The sequence below is a fragment of the Plecotus auritus genome (genome assembly GCF_963455305.1).
Source record: "Plecotus auritus genome assembly, chromosome: 5".
NCBI lineage: Eukaryota > Metazoa > Chordata > Mammalia > Chiroptera > Vespertilionidae > Plecotus > Plecotus auritus.
In genome coordinates, this window is record NC_137776.1 from 122,894,927 (window position 1) to 122,911,150 (window position 16,224).

General features: G+C 36.3%; 1 protein-coding gene across 1 annotated transcript in view; it reads right to left on the minus strand.

Annotated features, from left to right (window-relative positions):
* Nucleotides 1-16,224, minus strand: part of DENND4C (DENN domain containing 4C) — a 126,577-nt gene that overhangs the window by 15,712 nt on the left and 94,641 nt on the right. The window contains exons 24-28 of the mRNA XM_080669158.1: nucleotides 8,720-8,891; nucleotides 7,939-8,048; nucleotides 7,463-7,638; nucleotides 1,859-2,041; nucleotides 482-677 (exon numbers count right to left, since the gene is read on the minus strand). Coding sequence (XP_080525284.1) covers nucleotides 482-677; nucleotides 1,859-2,041; nucleotides 7,463-7,638; nucleotides 7,939-8,048; nucleotides 8,720-8,891 — 837 coding nt within the window. The remainder of the gene's footprint in view (nucleotides 1-481; nucleotides 678-1,858; nucleotides 2,042-7,462; nucleotides 7,639-7,938; nucleotides 8,049-8,719; nucleotides 8,892-16,224) is intronic.

Sequence of the window (16,224 nt, forward strand, 5' to 3'; positions counted from 1 at the left end):
AATTGCAAGAGGAAAAAGGAAAGTGTACAGATTAAGAAAGATTTTAAAAAAAAAAGGTCAATTGCAATGCATGGGCTTTCTTTGGTCCCGATTCCTCAAACTACAAACATACTTGACATTTTTGAAACAATTAGAAATTTGAACAAAAACTGAATAACTTGATGTTATTTATTATTTTTAGTTTGATACATACTGAAATATTTAAAAATGGAATATATGTTTGAAATTTCCTTCAAAATAATTTGTAGCGAAGTGAATAAGGTATATATGAAAGAAGAATGGCTATAAGTTTAAAATTACTGAATCTTGATGACTAAAAGGGACTCATTTATGTTACTCTGCCTTTATTTTTGTACATATTTTCAAACGTTCTGTTTATGAAAAATTCTTATCACTTTTCATGCCATTTAAATCTACAGAATTATGTACTGGGCTAATACATACTTATAAGAATACACAGTATAATTATAATGCTACATACCACAACTTCCTGCAGACTGTTTGGAAGACTAACTGTTGAAATGCCATGAAATGGTCGCTGGGAAAAGTCAATATTTTGCAATGGACCTCCAACACTGTGACTTCGAGTCAAAGATACATTCCGCTTTGATAAACTATTAGGTACAGGTGAAATTTCCATAGTTTGAACATCTCTGCTGGCATTCTTTATTTCATCACTTTAAAAAAAATAAAAACTGGTTCTGTAAAACAATCTAAATCTGTAGAGCTAGAATATTTTCTACAGTGAATTTTAGTCTGTTGAATATATCTAAGAGGAGTCAGTACTGACTGATAAGAATAAAATTTTCACCCTGGCCAGTGTGGCTCAATTGGTTGAGTATCGGCCCATGCCCTAAAAGGTCATCAGTTCAATTCCCAGTCAGGATATATGTCCGGGATTGTGGGTTCTATCCCCAGTAAGGGGCGTGCAGGAGGCAGCCATCAATATTTCTCTCTCTCCCTAAAATCAATTTTTTAAAAACATTTTTATTTTTAAAAAAAATATCTTTATTGACTTCAGAGAGTTAGGGAGAGGGAAAGAGAGATAGAAACATCAATAATGAGAGAGAATCACTGATTGGCTGCCTCCTGCACATCCCCCAATAGGGATCAAGCCCACAACCCAGGCATGTGCCCTTCACCGGAATCGAACCTGGTACCCCTCAGTCCATAGGCTGATGCTCTATCCACTGAGTCAAACCAGCTAAGGGCCTAAAATCAATTTTTTTTTTTATATATATTTTATTGATATTTCACAGAGAGGAAGGGAGAGAGATAGAGAGCTAGAAACATCGATGAGAGAGAAACATCGATCAGCTGCCTCCTGCACACCTCCCACTGGGGATGTGCCCGCAACCAAGGTACATGCCCTTGACCGGAATCGAACCCGGGACCTTTCACGCTCTATCCACTGAGCCAAACCGGATTCGGCCCTAAAATCAATTTTTAAAAAATATTTTTTTAAATAAAATTTTCTTCAGGCATTCTTAGGATAGAGTAAATGACTGGTGAAGGTTGGGAAAGGACATATGGTAGACAACAGGTTTCATTTAAAAAAGATTAAGTGCCCATTCAGTTGCTCTATTCAAACATTATTTCATCTTTATTAAACAAAATCACCTAGGAGAACTGTGCTGCATGCAAATAAGTCATGTAGATTGACAAGTATTTACTCTCTACCAGGCTATGATCCACCTAAGGATAGAGACCAAAACTTACTTTTTTATTTTTAGTGTTTATGCCTAGCATACAATTTAAATGCCAGAATTATGCCTATAGGAGTCAGGTTATCTTTAAAGATGGAATTTTTGCAAGGATGTCCAATTTATTGTGAGGAGTTGTCTATACCATATGGTACCTTGATTCAACTGCAGCGCTTGTTTCTTCAGTTATGGTCTGGTTATGTTTCCGGAAATCCATCAAGTTGATCAAATCAGGTTCTGCTGAACAGGATACAGGTTTGGGCTCCAAAGGTTCACTTGCCAATGGAATGCTGCCACTTTGTAAACTGTCACCAGAGGTACTTGGTTTCAGGAAAAAGCTAAAAAATACGGAGCAGTCCAAATAAAAAAATCTTCATAAATGCTAAAGTCCTCTAAATTTCATATTTAGAATCACTTTATGGTAAAGCAGTAATTAATGAATTATATAACCCATAGAAATACTGCCTATTTCAAACTCACACACTCCTGGCTTTCATTCTTTCACTCCTGTCCTACACTATTCAAATGAAAGATCTAGAGGAGGTCATTATAGTTCAATATATGATTCCTTCAGTTTTTGAAAATCATTAATACTATGAAGGAAGATAAAAAGCAAAATGTTACATTAATTTTGAGTTTAAAAAGAGAAGCAACAGCAGCATTTTAACATGTATCAACCTGTAATTGTTTATAATACCTCTTTTTTCCCCTTATAAAATCTCCATTTTGTCTCTAGTCCTTTCCTCTCCCCTCTATTAATTCCTTTTTTAATTTTCCTTATATCTCTCTCCTCTTTCTCGCGGGGACTGTGTGAGGGCTGGGCCTTGCAAGGGGCATTAAGAGAACTTTCTGAGATAATAGTAATGTTCTATATCTTGATAAAGGTTTGAATTTATACAAATGTATACATTAACAATTTGTATATTTTATTATATACTAACTTTACGTCAAAAGAAAAAATACTGAAATCCAGTAATTATATGCATGCTCAAGTCTTTGGAGGAGAAGTATATAAATGTATACATTTTACTTTTGGCTGGAGGGATAAATAGGTAATAAAACAAGTACAGTAAAATGTAAATTGTAGAATATAGGGATAGATATTTGGGTGTAACTGCAAAAAAAATTCTTTAAACAACTGTAAGTTAGAAATTTTCCATACTGACATATTGGAAAGAAAAATCAATAATATTCCTTTTAAATTAGAAAATATAAAATAAGATACCACAATAGCTTAAGAAACACAGTTACTCAACAAAAAAGTTCAAGATTTATGGAGAATAAAAGTACATAAAAAAGATCTTTAAAAAATGAAGCTATATGCCAGGCTCACAAATGAGAGTATTGAAAATGTCTATTTTTCCTAAGTTAATCCATAAATCTAATGCAAATCCAATAAAAACTCTAGATGAAATATTTTTAAGGAACTTAAAGTTACTCTAAAATTTTGTAATTTTAAAAATAAGTATAACTATAAGCAAAAAATGGGGGAACTTATTCTACATGGGGAAACATATAGACACAAATAATAATAAAAATAATATGATCTTGACAAAAAGAAGAGAACAGTGTTTACATGGGAATTTGAGGTGCATGTGATATCAAAGACCTAAACATCAGAAGAACGTTCAGGAGAAAATTTTCATGTCCTGCAGATGGGAAGGACTTTTAAAACAAGACTTGAAAAGCACAAATCATAATGTTTAAAATTAATGGGTGAGGACAGCAAAATTAATTATTTCTCTTCCGTAAATTAATTTCAAGAATATTCAAGGTAGGAGAAACCAAGTGGCGGCATAGGTAAGCACCTAAACTGCTGCCTCGCACAACAATTTCAAAACTACAACTAAAAGACAAAACGGACACCATCCAGAACCACAGGAAAGCTGGCTGAGTGGAAATTCTACAACTAGAAGGAAAGAGAAAAGCACATTGAGACTCAGAGGAGCTGCAAAAGGCTAAGGTACAGAGACGTGCGGGCGCGCGGGAAGGACTGGCGGCTGAGTGCGCGGCTGGCTTTCTCAAGTGGGAGGGAGATGGAAGCTCCCGACTGCACTGAATTCCAGTTCTGGGCGAGACTCTGGGAACCCAGGCTCATTCGGGGGAATCTGGACTGTCAGGAAAAGAAAAAAGCACACTGAGCCCTAACCAGTTTGGCTCAGTGGATAGAGCGTCGGCCTGCGGACTAAAGGGTCCCGGGTTCGATTCCGGCCAAGGGCATGTACCTGGGTTGCGGGCACATCCCCAGTGGGGGGTGTGCAGGAGGCAACTGATCGATGTCTCTCATCAATGTTTCTAACTCTCTATCCCTCTCTCTTCCTCTCTGTAAAAAATCAATAAAATATATTAAAAAAAAAAAAAGAAAGAAAGAAAAAAGCACACTGAGACTTAGGGGAGCTGCAGAAGGCAGAGGTCGGGAGGTGCGCACGCACAGAGGACTGACTGCTGAGTGCGCGGCTGGCTTTCTCAAGCGGGAGGGAGACGAAAGCTCCCGAATGCGCTGAACTCCAGTTCCGGGCAAGACTCTGGGGACCCAGACTCATTCGGGGAGAAACTGGTCTGGCAGCGGGAGGAACTCGAGGGTGGCTTTCTCTCAGAGGTGCTTGCAGTGATTACCGAGGGACACTGAGATCCAGGGGCCTCAGAGGGCAGGGCTGACTGGAAGCCAAGGCTGTCTGCTCCGCCCTGGGACTCCTCCCCATCCAAGCTGAGCACAGAGGCTTTTGCAATTTTGCAAGTCTTGTCTCATAAGACTGTCTCCAGCACAGAAGTTCTCCCAGCATAGACACAGCTGATCCTCACAGCCAATGGGCCTGGAGGTCAATTCCTCCCAGTGATACCAACAACAATCAAGACTTAACTACAACAAGGCTGTGCACACAGTCCACAAAGGGGTGCACGAAGAGTGTCCACCTCAGGTAACGGGTGGCTGAGCCACTGTGCCCTAGAGGACACCTACCACACAAAGCTACTCTACCAACTCAGGGAAGCAGTGAAAATGCAGAGACAAAGAAACAGGTCACAAATGACAGAAATGGAGGAAAGCAAACGACTGGATATAGAGTTCAAAACCACAATTATAAGTCTTTTCAACAATTTTCTAGAAAAGGCCGATAAATTTAGTGAGACCCTCGAGGATATGAAAAAGAACCAACTAGAAATTAAACATACACTGTCTGAAATAAAAAATATTATACAGAGACCTAACAGCAGACTAGAGGACCGCAAGAATCAAGTCAAAGATTTGAAATACAAAGAAGCAAAAAACAATCAGAAAAGCAAAAAGAAAAGAGAATCCAAAAATTTGAAGATAGTGTAAGGAGCCTCTGGGACAACCTTAAGCGTACCAACATCAGAATTATGGAGGTGCCAGAAGAAGAGAGAGCAAGATACTGAAAATCTATTTGAAGAAATAATGACAGAAAACTTCCCCCACCTGGTGAAAGAAACAGACTTACAAGTCCAGGAAGCGCACAGAACCCCAAACAAAAGGAATCCAAAGAGGACCACACAAGACACATCATAATTAAAATGCCAAGAGCAAAATACAAAGAGAGAATATTAAAAGCAGCAAGAGAGCCGAAACCGGTTTGGCTCAGTGGATGGAGCGTCAGCCTGCGGAATGAGGGGTCCTGGGTTCGATTCCGGTCGGGGGCATGTACCTTGGTTGCGGGCACATCTCCGGTGGGAGGTGTGCAGGAGGCAGCTGATCGATGTTTCTCTCTCATCGATGTTTCTAACTCTCTATCCCTCTCCCTTCCTCTCTGTAAAAAATCAATAAAATATATTAAAAAAAAAAAAAAGCAGCAAGAGAAAAACAGTTAATTACCTACAAGGAAGCACCCATATGATTGTCAGCTGATTTCTCAACAGAAACTATGCAGGCCAGACGGGAGTGGCAAGAAATATTCAAAGTGATGAATAGCAAGAACCTACAAGTAAGATTACTCTACCCAATAAAGCTATCATTCAGAATTGAAGGTCAGATAAAGAGCTTCACAGATAAGAAAAAGCTAAAGGAGTTCATCAACACCAAACCAGTATTATATGAAATGCTGAAAGGTATTCTTTAAGAAGAGGAAGAAGAAGAAAAAGGTAAAGATAAAAATTATGAACAACAAATACATACCTACCAACAAGTGAATCTAAAAATCAAGTGAATAAAAAATCTGATGAACAGAATAATCTGGTGAATATAATAGAATCAGGGGCATAGAAAGGGAGTGGACTGACAATTCTCGGGGGGAAAGGGGTGTGGGAAGAGACTGGACAAAAAGCATACACCTATGGATGAGGACAGTGCGGGGGAGGTAAAGGCATAGAGGGTGGGGTGGGAACCGGGTGGAGGGGAGCTATGGGGGGAAAAAAGAGGAACAATTGTAATAATCTGAACAATAAAGATTTCTTAAATTTAAAAAAAAGAATATTCAAGGTAGAAATCAATAAGAAAAAGAAAGCTTAATATAAAAAAGGGCAATGGTACAGGCAATTCATAATAAGTCCTGGAATAACAAGTATAAGAAGCATTCAAACTCTCTAGTATTCAAAGAAATTCAAACAAAAATGAGACACCACTAATACTCATTAGAATATAAAAATCAGAAAAGTGGTAATACCAAATGCTGGTAAGGAGGTGTAGAAATGAAAATCCTTAGAAACTAGTACTGGGAGTGTCGCCACCTGGGAAACAATCTTCCAGTGTTTATTGAAATCATGTATTAAATGACCCAATGGTCTCACTCCTAAGACTTATTCTGGGAGAAACTACTTCACAAGTCCAGAAGTAGAAATGTATTTTACATTGTACTGTATCACTGCAGTGATATTTATAGCAACAAAGAACTAGAAGCAACTGAAATATCCAACACAAGGATAACAGAAAAGTAAATTGAGGTATTAACTTCCAACAGGAGAAAAGAAATCAACTAGGTTTACATATAGCAACTCATTTTAAAATGAATGATTACAAAAATAGAGACTTTCAGCATTATTCTAATTATGTACGTTAATACATAATCCTACAAAATAACGTATTTTATAAGGATATATATTCAAGGATATACCACAGACAGAACAATGTCTTTGTTGGATAAAGCAATGGGAATGGAAATGGGCAGGGGGAGGAAGATAATAAAAGAGGCCTTTATACAACCACTGATACTACATCAGGAATTAGAGTATGATTTCACTCAGCTCCACACCTGAAGCCAAAAGGAAAAATAAAGAGGAAACACATATACAATTGGATATTTTTTAAAAGCAGTTAAAAGTAGACAATATGAAGTGCTCCATAATATAAATAGAATATTAAGTATAATTACTTAGGTCAGCAAAATTACCAAACTCTCAATTACTTAATGGCTGATTATAGATCAGCTAGACTCCTTCTCATTGTTCAGAATTTGGTCATTTCACTGTACAGAGGCCTACCAGTTAAGAAGAAGAGTTCAAGCATCCCACCCTCCATCTTTTTGTTTGTTGCTAGAAGACATAATTAAGGTCACTGTGGCAGAAAGTTTATAGTAATGACTAACACTGGAGTTTTCAATTATCTATAAAGTTTAGCTGTAAGAATTAACTGCTAGTTATATGTTAAGTAAAATGGAAAAGTAATCTCCTATATTACTATTATTTTCTATTCAAATATAGAAAGTGATGGAGAGAAAAGAAAAGAACATACCATGAATATTTCACTCTTTCCCCAGGAGTCAGATGGTTGGGGGGCACTTACCTCTAAAGGGAGCTTTTACAGTACTAACCTTGCAGAGCCTCTGAAGTCTTTAAACTCTATATTGAGAAGAGGCAAGAAGTTGCTTTTACAGAATGGGCATGTTGTATTCAAATTCGAATCATCTGCTGTCCATCCAGCCATAATTTCTTCGTCATAAACTAAGGCTCCACAAGCTCTGCACTGTGAACAACTTGACATCAAAACCTAAGAGCAGAAACGTGCAGACACTGAAAAGCGCCACAGTGACGACCTCAAGAGACAATTCTTCTTTAATGAACAGAATTTTATTTCTTTTGTTGATCAAATTTGGAATTAGGACTTCAATTATTTTACAGGTAAATCTACCAGTTTTATTGCCTTGCTTATAAAGATGTCAAACAAATTCAACAAAATGATTTATTTTATTATTCTGTTGACAAGGGTATCATAGGATTCTGTTAAATGTCATTTTGAATAAAAATATGGTCACAGCCATTTTATCATGAGCAGAAATAGAACTTTTACCTCCATTGCACAATTCTGAAAGATGCTAGACATGCTGGTGTTTTGAGAAGAACCATGATCTGATTTTTCAAAGTCCTGCCCTTTTATGCCTTTTGGAAGTAGAAGTTCTCCTAGAAAGAAGTAACCATCATATCACATTATGTAAGAGAATGTCCTTACTCTTAGGAAATGCATACTTAAGCATTTAGGGGGAAGTATATGACACCTGCTATTTATTTTCAAATGGCTCAATTTTTTATAAAAAGGTATATTATATATCCATATCAGAATCACCTGGAGAATTTGCTTAAAAATATATACATATGTTCAAGCTCTAGGCTAACATTTTTGAGACTGAGTCTGTGGGATAGGGCCTGTGTATTTTTAACCAGCTTTCTGCTTGAATACCAGAGTTTGAGTCCCTCTGCTGTAACACTGAAATGTCTGTTTTGTTATTTTTTAAAATTATAATTCTATTTTATCCAGATTTCTATTATGAAAAAGTTCAAATGTCCTGAGAAATTGAAAGAATCATATAGTGAATAATCATATATTCTCCACCTAGGTGATTCTGATACACACTGAAGTTTAAGAACGAATGATATAATCCACAAATATACACAACTAAAATCACTAACTGTAGTATTTGTAGACCATATAAAATAACAGTGACAGTATGGTGTGGCTATTCTCAAAATCTATTTGTTGAGATCATCTCATCAAATGAGGCTTATTTTATGTGTAATGGGAGAAGGGAAAGGTAAGGGCATATATTAGAAAACAGGACAGTCCTTCCCCATACCTGCTGAGTAATGAGATTTTCCTATATCTCCACTGCTGCTGCTGCTGCCAAGGCTTGTGTTACTCTGGGTAAGTTCACTGGGGACCAATGCGGAGATACTTGGTGACGTATTCTCCTCCAAAACATGGTCTTCAAGGCCAGCTGGGAAGCTGTAATCTTTATTAGTTTCCTCCTTTAATTGAAAAAAAAAAACAAAAAACAAAAACACAAAACCACACACACATAAATAATACGTTCATCAATGAGAATATATTTACTCCACCTTTTTCAGAATTAAACTCCTTTATCATCCTTAAATAAATCATTCCCCCATATTTTTCAAAACTATGAACTTCTATTATTTGTAATTTCCCTTCGAAACTCAAAAATATTCAAGCAATGACCTATATAATACTTTAAGATTTTGCTGGGCCGCTGTTTATGTTTGGGGTATCAGATACCTCTCAATATTCAGTATCATAAAATGAAGGAACTCTAGGAGTTCACTGTCCAGTGGGATCGGGGATGGCAACAGAAGTGAGTGGGAGCTTTAGTCAGACAGAGCCAGAGTGAAATCTTGGCTCCCCATCACGTATTAGGTATGTGACCTTGCAAAAATTACTTCTCTAACATTTAATTATATCATCTGAAAATATAAGACTTTTAAAATAAGGTTGTGAGACTTTCATTTGGGAATAGGATTGTTCAAAGTAACACCAATCAACAGTAGACATATTATGAATAAAGTTCCAAACACTAGTCCTTCACCATCGTGATTATTGATGCTTTAAATAAAACATTTCAATAAGTAGTCTTTTTAATTTTTGCTTTAAAGACTTGTCTTCTGTATTACAAAACCATATCAATGATGAAAATTTTCTTAAATATTTTTTATTGTTTAAAGTATTACATATACTAGTACATATATCTCCTTTTTTTCCATTGACCTTCCCCCAGCCTCCCCTACCCACTGTCGCATACCCTCGGATCCCACCCCTCCAGTGTCTTGTGTCCATTGGTGTTTATATGCATGCATACAATTCCTTTGGTTGATCTATTTTCCCCCCTCCCCAACACTCTCCAGCCTTCCTGCTGTAATTTGACAGTCTGTTCGGTGCTTTACTGCCTCTGTATCTATCTTTTTATTCATCAGGTTATAATGTTCTTTATTTTCCATAAATGAGTGAGATCATATGGTATTTTTCTTTCATTGCCTGGCTTATTTCACTTAACATAATGCTTTCCAGGTCAATCCATGCTGCTGCAAATGGTAAAAATTCCTTCTTTTTTATAGCAATGTAGTATTGCATTGTGTAGATGTACCATAGTTTTCTAATCCACTCATCTGCTGATGCGCACTTAGGCTGTTTCCAAATCTTAGCTATGGTGAATTGTGCTGCTATGAATATAGGGGTGCATATATCCTTTCTGATCCATGTTTCTAGTTTCTTGGGATATATTCCTAGAAGTGGGATTGCTGGGGCAAATAGGAGCTCCATTTTAGTTTTTTGAGGAAACTCCATACCGTTCTCCACAGGGGCTGAACCAGTCTGCATTCCCATCAGCAGTGCAGGAGGGCTCCTTTTTCTCCCCATCCTTGCCAGCACTTGTCGTTTGTTGATGATTGCCATTCTGACAGGTATGAGATGTTACCGCATTGTCATTTTGATTTGCATCTCTAAGATAGTGACTTTGAGCATGTTTTCATATGTCTCTTGGCCTTCCTTCTGTCTTCTTTCGAAAAGATTCTATTTAGGTCTGTTGCCCAATTTTTTATTGGATCATTTATCTTCCTTTTATTAAGTTGTATAAGATCCCTGTAGATGTTAGAGATTAAACCTTTATCAGTGATAACATTTGCAAATATGTTCTCCCATACAGTGGGCTTTCTTGTTGTTTTGTTGATGGTTTCTTTTTCTGTGCAAAAGCTTTTTATTTTGATGTAGTCCCATTTGTTTATTTTCTCTTTAGTTTCCATTGCCCTAGGAGTGGTATCGAAGAAGAAATTGCTTCAGCATATATCTGAGATTTCTCTGCCTGTGGATTCCTCTAGTATTTTTATGGTTTCCCGTCTTATGTTTAAGTCCTGTATCCATTTTGAGTTTATTTTTGTGTATGGTGTAAGTTGGTGGTCTAGTTTCATTTTTTTCCATGTATCTGTCCAATTTTCCCAACACCATTTATTGAAGAGACTGTCTTGACTCCATTGTATGTTCATGCCTCCTTTGTCAAATATTAACTGAGCATAGTGGTTTGGGTCGATATCTGGATTCTCTATTCTACTCCATTGATCTCTATGTCTGTTCTTGTGCCAGTACCAGGCTGTGTTGAGAACAGTGGCTTTGTAGTATAGCTTGAAATCTGGTACTGAGATCGCCCCTACTTTGTTCTTCTTTCTCAGGATTGCTATGGCTATTCGGAGTCTTTTTTTATTCCAGATGAATTTTTGGAGAGTTCTTTCTAGGTCTGTGAAATATGACCTGGATGGTATTTTAATAGGGAGTGCATTGAATCTATAGATTGCTTTGGTTAGTATGGACATAGATGGTATTAATGGGGAGTGCATTGAATCTATAGATTGCTTTGGGTAGTATGGACACTTTAATGATGTTGATTCTACAAATCCACGAACATGGTATGTTCTTCCATCTGTTTACATCTTCCTCTATCTCTTTTTTCAGTGTCCTGTAGTTTTCCGCGTATAGGTCTTTTACCCCCTTAGTTATGTTTATTCCTAGGTATCTTAATTTTTTTGGTGCGATGGTAAATGGGATTGCTTTTTTAGTCTCTCTTTCTGTAAGTTCACTATTGGTGTTTAGAAATGGCATAGATTTCTTGGCATTAATTTTGTATACTGCTATGTTGCCGAATTCATTTATTAAGTCTATTAGTTTTTTGATGGAGTCTTTCGGGTTTTTTATGTACAATATCATGTAAGCTATAAATGAGGAGAGCTTTACTTCTTTTTTTCCAATTTGGATACCTGTTATTTCTTCTTCTTGTCTAATTGCAATGGCTAATACTTCCAGTATTATGTCGAACAGGAGTGGTGAGAGTGGGCATCCCTGTCTTATTCCTGTTCTTAGGGGAAATGGTTTTAGTTTTTGCCCATTGAGTATGTTAGCTGTGGGTTTATCATATATGGCTTTTATTATGTTGAGGTATGATCCTTCTATTCCCACTTTGTTGAGAGTTTTTATCAATAAAGGGTGTTGGATTTTGTCAAATGCTTTTTCTGCATCAATTGATATGACTATGTGATTTTTATCTCTCAATTTGTTTATGTGATGTATCACGTTTATTGATTTGCGGATATTATACCATTCTTGCATTCCTGGGATAAATCCTACTTGGTCATGGTGTATGATCTTTCTGATGTACTGCTGGATCCAATTTGCTAGAATTTTGTTGAAGATTTTGGCATCTATGTTCATGAGGGATATTGGCCTGTAATTCTCTTTCGTTGTGTTGTCTTTATCTGGTTTTGGAATTAGGGTGAAGATGGTTTCATAGAAGGAGCTTGGAAGTGTTCCTTCATCTTGAATTTTTTGGAATAGTCTGAGGATAGGTTTTAGTTCTTCCTTGAACATTTGGTAAAACTCCCCTGTGAAGCCAGCTGGCCCCAGGCTTTTGTTTGCTGGAAGCTTTTTGATGACTGCTTCAATTTCTTCCATAGTTATTGGCCTATTGAGCTGTTCAGATTCTTCCTGATTGAGTTTTGGAAGGTTGTATTTTTCTAGGAATATATCCATTTCCTCCAGATTGTCCAGTTTGTTGGAATATAGTTGTTCACAGTATTTTTTAACAATCCTTTGTATTTCGGTGGGGTCTGTTGTTATTTCACCTTTTTCATTTCTGATTTTATTTGGGTCCTCTCTCTTTGCTTCTTGGTGAGCCTGGCTAGAGGTTCATCAATCTTGTTTATCCTTTCAAAGAACCAGCTCTTGGTTTTGTTGATCTTTTGTATTGTTTCTTTGGTCTCTATGTCGTTTATCTCTGCTCTGATCTTTATTATTTCCTTCCTTCTGTTTACACTGAGCTTTTCTTGTTGCTCTCTTTCTAACTCTTCCAGTTGTGGGGTTAGGTAATTTATTACCATTGTTTCTTGTTTTTTTGCAGTAGGATTGTAGAGCTATGAACTTTCCTCTCAAGACTGCTTTCACTGTGTCCCATAGATTTTGGATTGTTGTGTTTTCATTGTCATTTGTTGCCATGATGTTTATTTCTTCTTTGATCTCTCTGGTAACCCAGTCATTGTTTAATAGCATGCTGTTTAGTCTCCATGTGTTTGATTTCTTTGGATTGTTTTTCTTGCAGTTGATTTCCAGTTTTATGCCATTGTGATCTGAGAAGATGCTTATATGATTTCTATCTTCTTGAATTTGAAGAGACTTTGCCTATGACCCAACATATGGTCTATCTTTGAAAATGACCCATGTGCACTTGAGAAGAATGTATATTCTGTGGCTTTGGGGTGAAATGTTCTGAAGATGTCAATTCCATCTGGTCTAGTGAGTCATTTAGGATTGATGTTTCTTTGCTGAATTTTTGTTTAGAGGACCAATGGTGATAGTGGGGTATTAAAGTCTCCTACTATGATTGTAGCTGTCAATCTCTCCCTTGATATCCTCCAGGAGTTTTTTTTTTTATGTATTTGGGTGCTCCTGTATTGGGTGTGTATATGTTTACCAGAGTTATTTCTTCTTGTTGGATTGCTCCCTTTAGTATTATGAAGTGGCCTTCCTTATCTCTTATTATGTCCTTCACTTTGAGATCTGATTTGTCAGATATAAGTATTGCTAACCCAATTTTTTTTTTTTCATTTCCATTCACCTGAAAAACCTTTTTCCATCCCTTCACCCTCAGTCTGTGTGTGTCTTTTTTTCTGAGGTGGGTTTCTTGTAGACAGCAGATATATGCGTTGTGTTTTCTTATCCAATCCATTACCCTATGTCTTTTGATTGGGGCATTTAATCCATTTACATTTAAATTTATTATTGATAGTGCTTATCTGTCACTATTTTTATTCTTTACCCCTGTGTTCCTTCTTCGCTTCCTATTTTTTTTTTTTTTACAGCAGACCCTTTAGCATTTCTTGCATTGCTGGTTTGGTGGTAATAAATTCCCTTAGTCCTTTTTTGTCTGTGAAGCTCCTGATTTCACCTTCAATTTTGATTGATAGCCTTGCTGGGTACAGTATTCTTGGATTCAGACCCTTCCTTTGCATGACTTTGTATATTCCATTCCCTTCCCTTCTGGCCTGATGGTTTTCTGTTGAGAAATCAGTCGCTAGTCTGATGGGGTTTCCTTTGTAGGTAACTTTCTATCTCTCTCTGGCCGCTTTTAAGATTCTTACTTTGTCGTTGGTGTTTGCAAGTTTAATTATAATGTGCCTTGGCATCGGTCTTTTGGGGTTCATTTTGCTTGGGACTCTTTGAGCTTCTTGGATTTGTGTGGGTTTTTTCTTCCCTATATCAGGGAAGTTTTCTGTCATTATTTCTTCAAACAGGTTTTCTATTCCTTGCTCAGTTTCCTCTCCTTCTGGCACCCCTATTATGTGGATGTTGTTTTGTTTCGTGTTGTCCCAAAGTTCCCATAAGCTCTCCTCCTGCTTTTTAATTTTTTTTTCTGGAAGCTGCTCTACTTGGGGATTTTTTCCTATCTTGTCTTCTAGCTCACTGATGCGGTCCTTTGCTTCTTCTAGTCTACTCTTGATGCTTTCTATTGAGTTTTTACAGCAGTGATGTCATTTTTCATTTCTTCTTGGTTCTTCTTCATTTCCTCTTAGTTCTTACACATATTGTTGAATTTGTCTTCCATTCTTTTCAGCCACCTTATGACCATTTCTCTGAATTCTTTCTCTGGCAGGTTGCTTGCCTTCATTTTTTTCACTTCCTTTTCTGGTGATGCCTACTTTTTTTTCATATGTGGGCTGTTTCTTTGTCTCCCCATGGTCTCTCTTCTCTGGGTGTCTGGTTATGTAGTTCTCTCTCTCCAACAAACACTCCCCATGCAACCCTCAGCTGTTCTATCTGCTCTGGAATAATGCTCAGGACACGTCTGTCTATTCTGCACCATTTTTTCCTCAAATGATAACAAATTTTAAATATAGATGTGCAAAACAGGGAATAAAAGCACTTATTATACCAATACCCAGAGTACAATCAAAACTTGATGTATATCCTCCTAATTTTAAAATATGCATAATAAATTTTTATAAAATAGAAATTGTTTTTAACCTATTGCTTTTTAATCTATTCTTCTTATGCAATTTATTTTGTAGACAATTTAATGAGATTGAATGACATTATTTAAACCCCTCCATACTAATCCAATTTACTGATGTACTATTATGTATTTGGCACATCTTAAACATTCAGAATGCTTTAAATTTTATATAAGCTACACTGATGAATTCCCTTGAGCTAGTTTTACACAATAAACATTTAATAGATTTTTTATTCTTTTCTTTCTTTGAAATTATTGATTAGGTATATCTTATTTGCTTTGCCAGGCACTGGTATTGGGGCTATAGCAATGAAAAGAAAAATTAAGTTCTGTGACTATTTGGAATTTACAATCATATATTCCAAGTCCAAATTACTCTGTATAAAGCTTTTGAAAAACACTGTTAGATAAAATTTCAAATATAAAATGGCTCACCTTTTTTTAAAATAATGCCCAGTTAAGATACTTTTGAAGCTAGCTTATTTTGTCTTTCCTTAACTGACCTTGTAAGCTCTTCAAGTACAACATACAATTTGTGTTATAATACTGTACTTTTAATTCAATTAAGTTTGCCTATAAAGTTTTCCTTCAAACAGTATACAAGTATTATCTGTCCAATTTAATTTCCTGTCTCTATTTACTATTTAGAACTTTAGCAACCTGAAATTGATTATGCATGTTTTAAGCCTCCATACTTTGCCCATTATTCTCTCAGATACACATTCTGTCCTCTGATCACTTTGACTAACCCAAAGCTTTCAATTTATCTATCAAAACCCAACTTAAGATATCATCTGCTTTGCTCTTTTTGGACAGTCCCCACAGGAACATTTTCTAAGATATTGATCCTTTCTTTGGTACTATAGTGGTTAAGAGAATGAACTCTAGAGCCAATCTCCGAGACTTCAAATCCTAGTTCTGCCACTTACTAGGTTGTATGACCTGGAGAAGTTAATTAACATCTCTGAATCTCAGATACTTCATTTATAAAATGGGGATGACAGTAGTACCAACCCATGGGATTGCTACAAAAATTAAATAAACATATGTGAGCATATATATTCATGTATAAAAATAAATATATAACTTATGGCAATACCTAAAACATAGAGCTATAATAATAATAAACATTTATAGATCTGTTTTTTCTACTAAAATACTAAAATTCTTTAAACACAATAGCAAAATTTTAGTTTTTTATGAAATAAGCAAAATTTCCCCACTTCTATTTTCATAAGAAGATCTAACAATTAATTCTCTTTACAATTATTTTTAAAAGAATTACCAGTTTTTGTTAT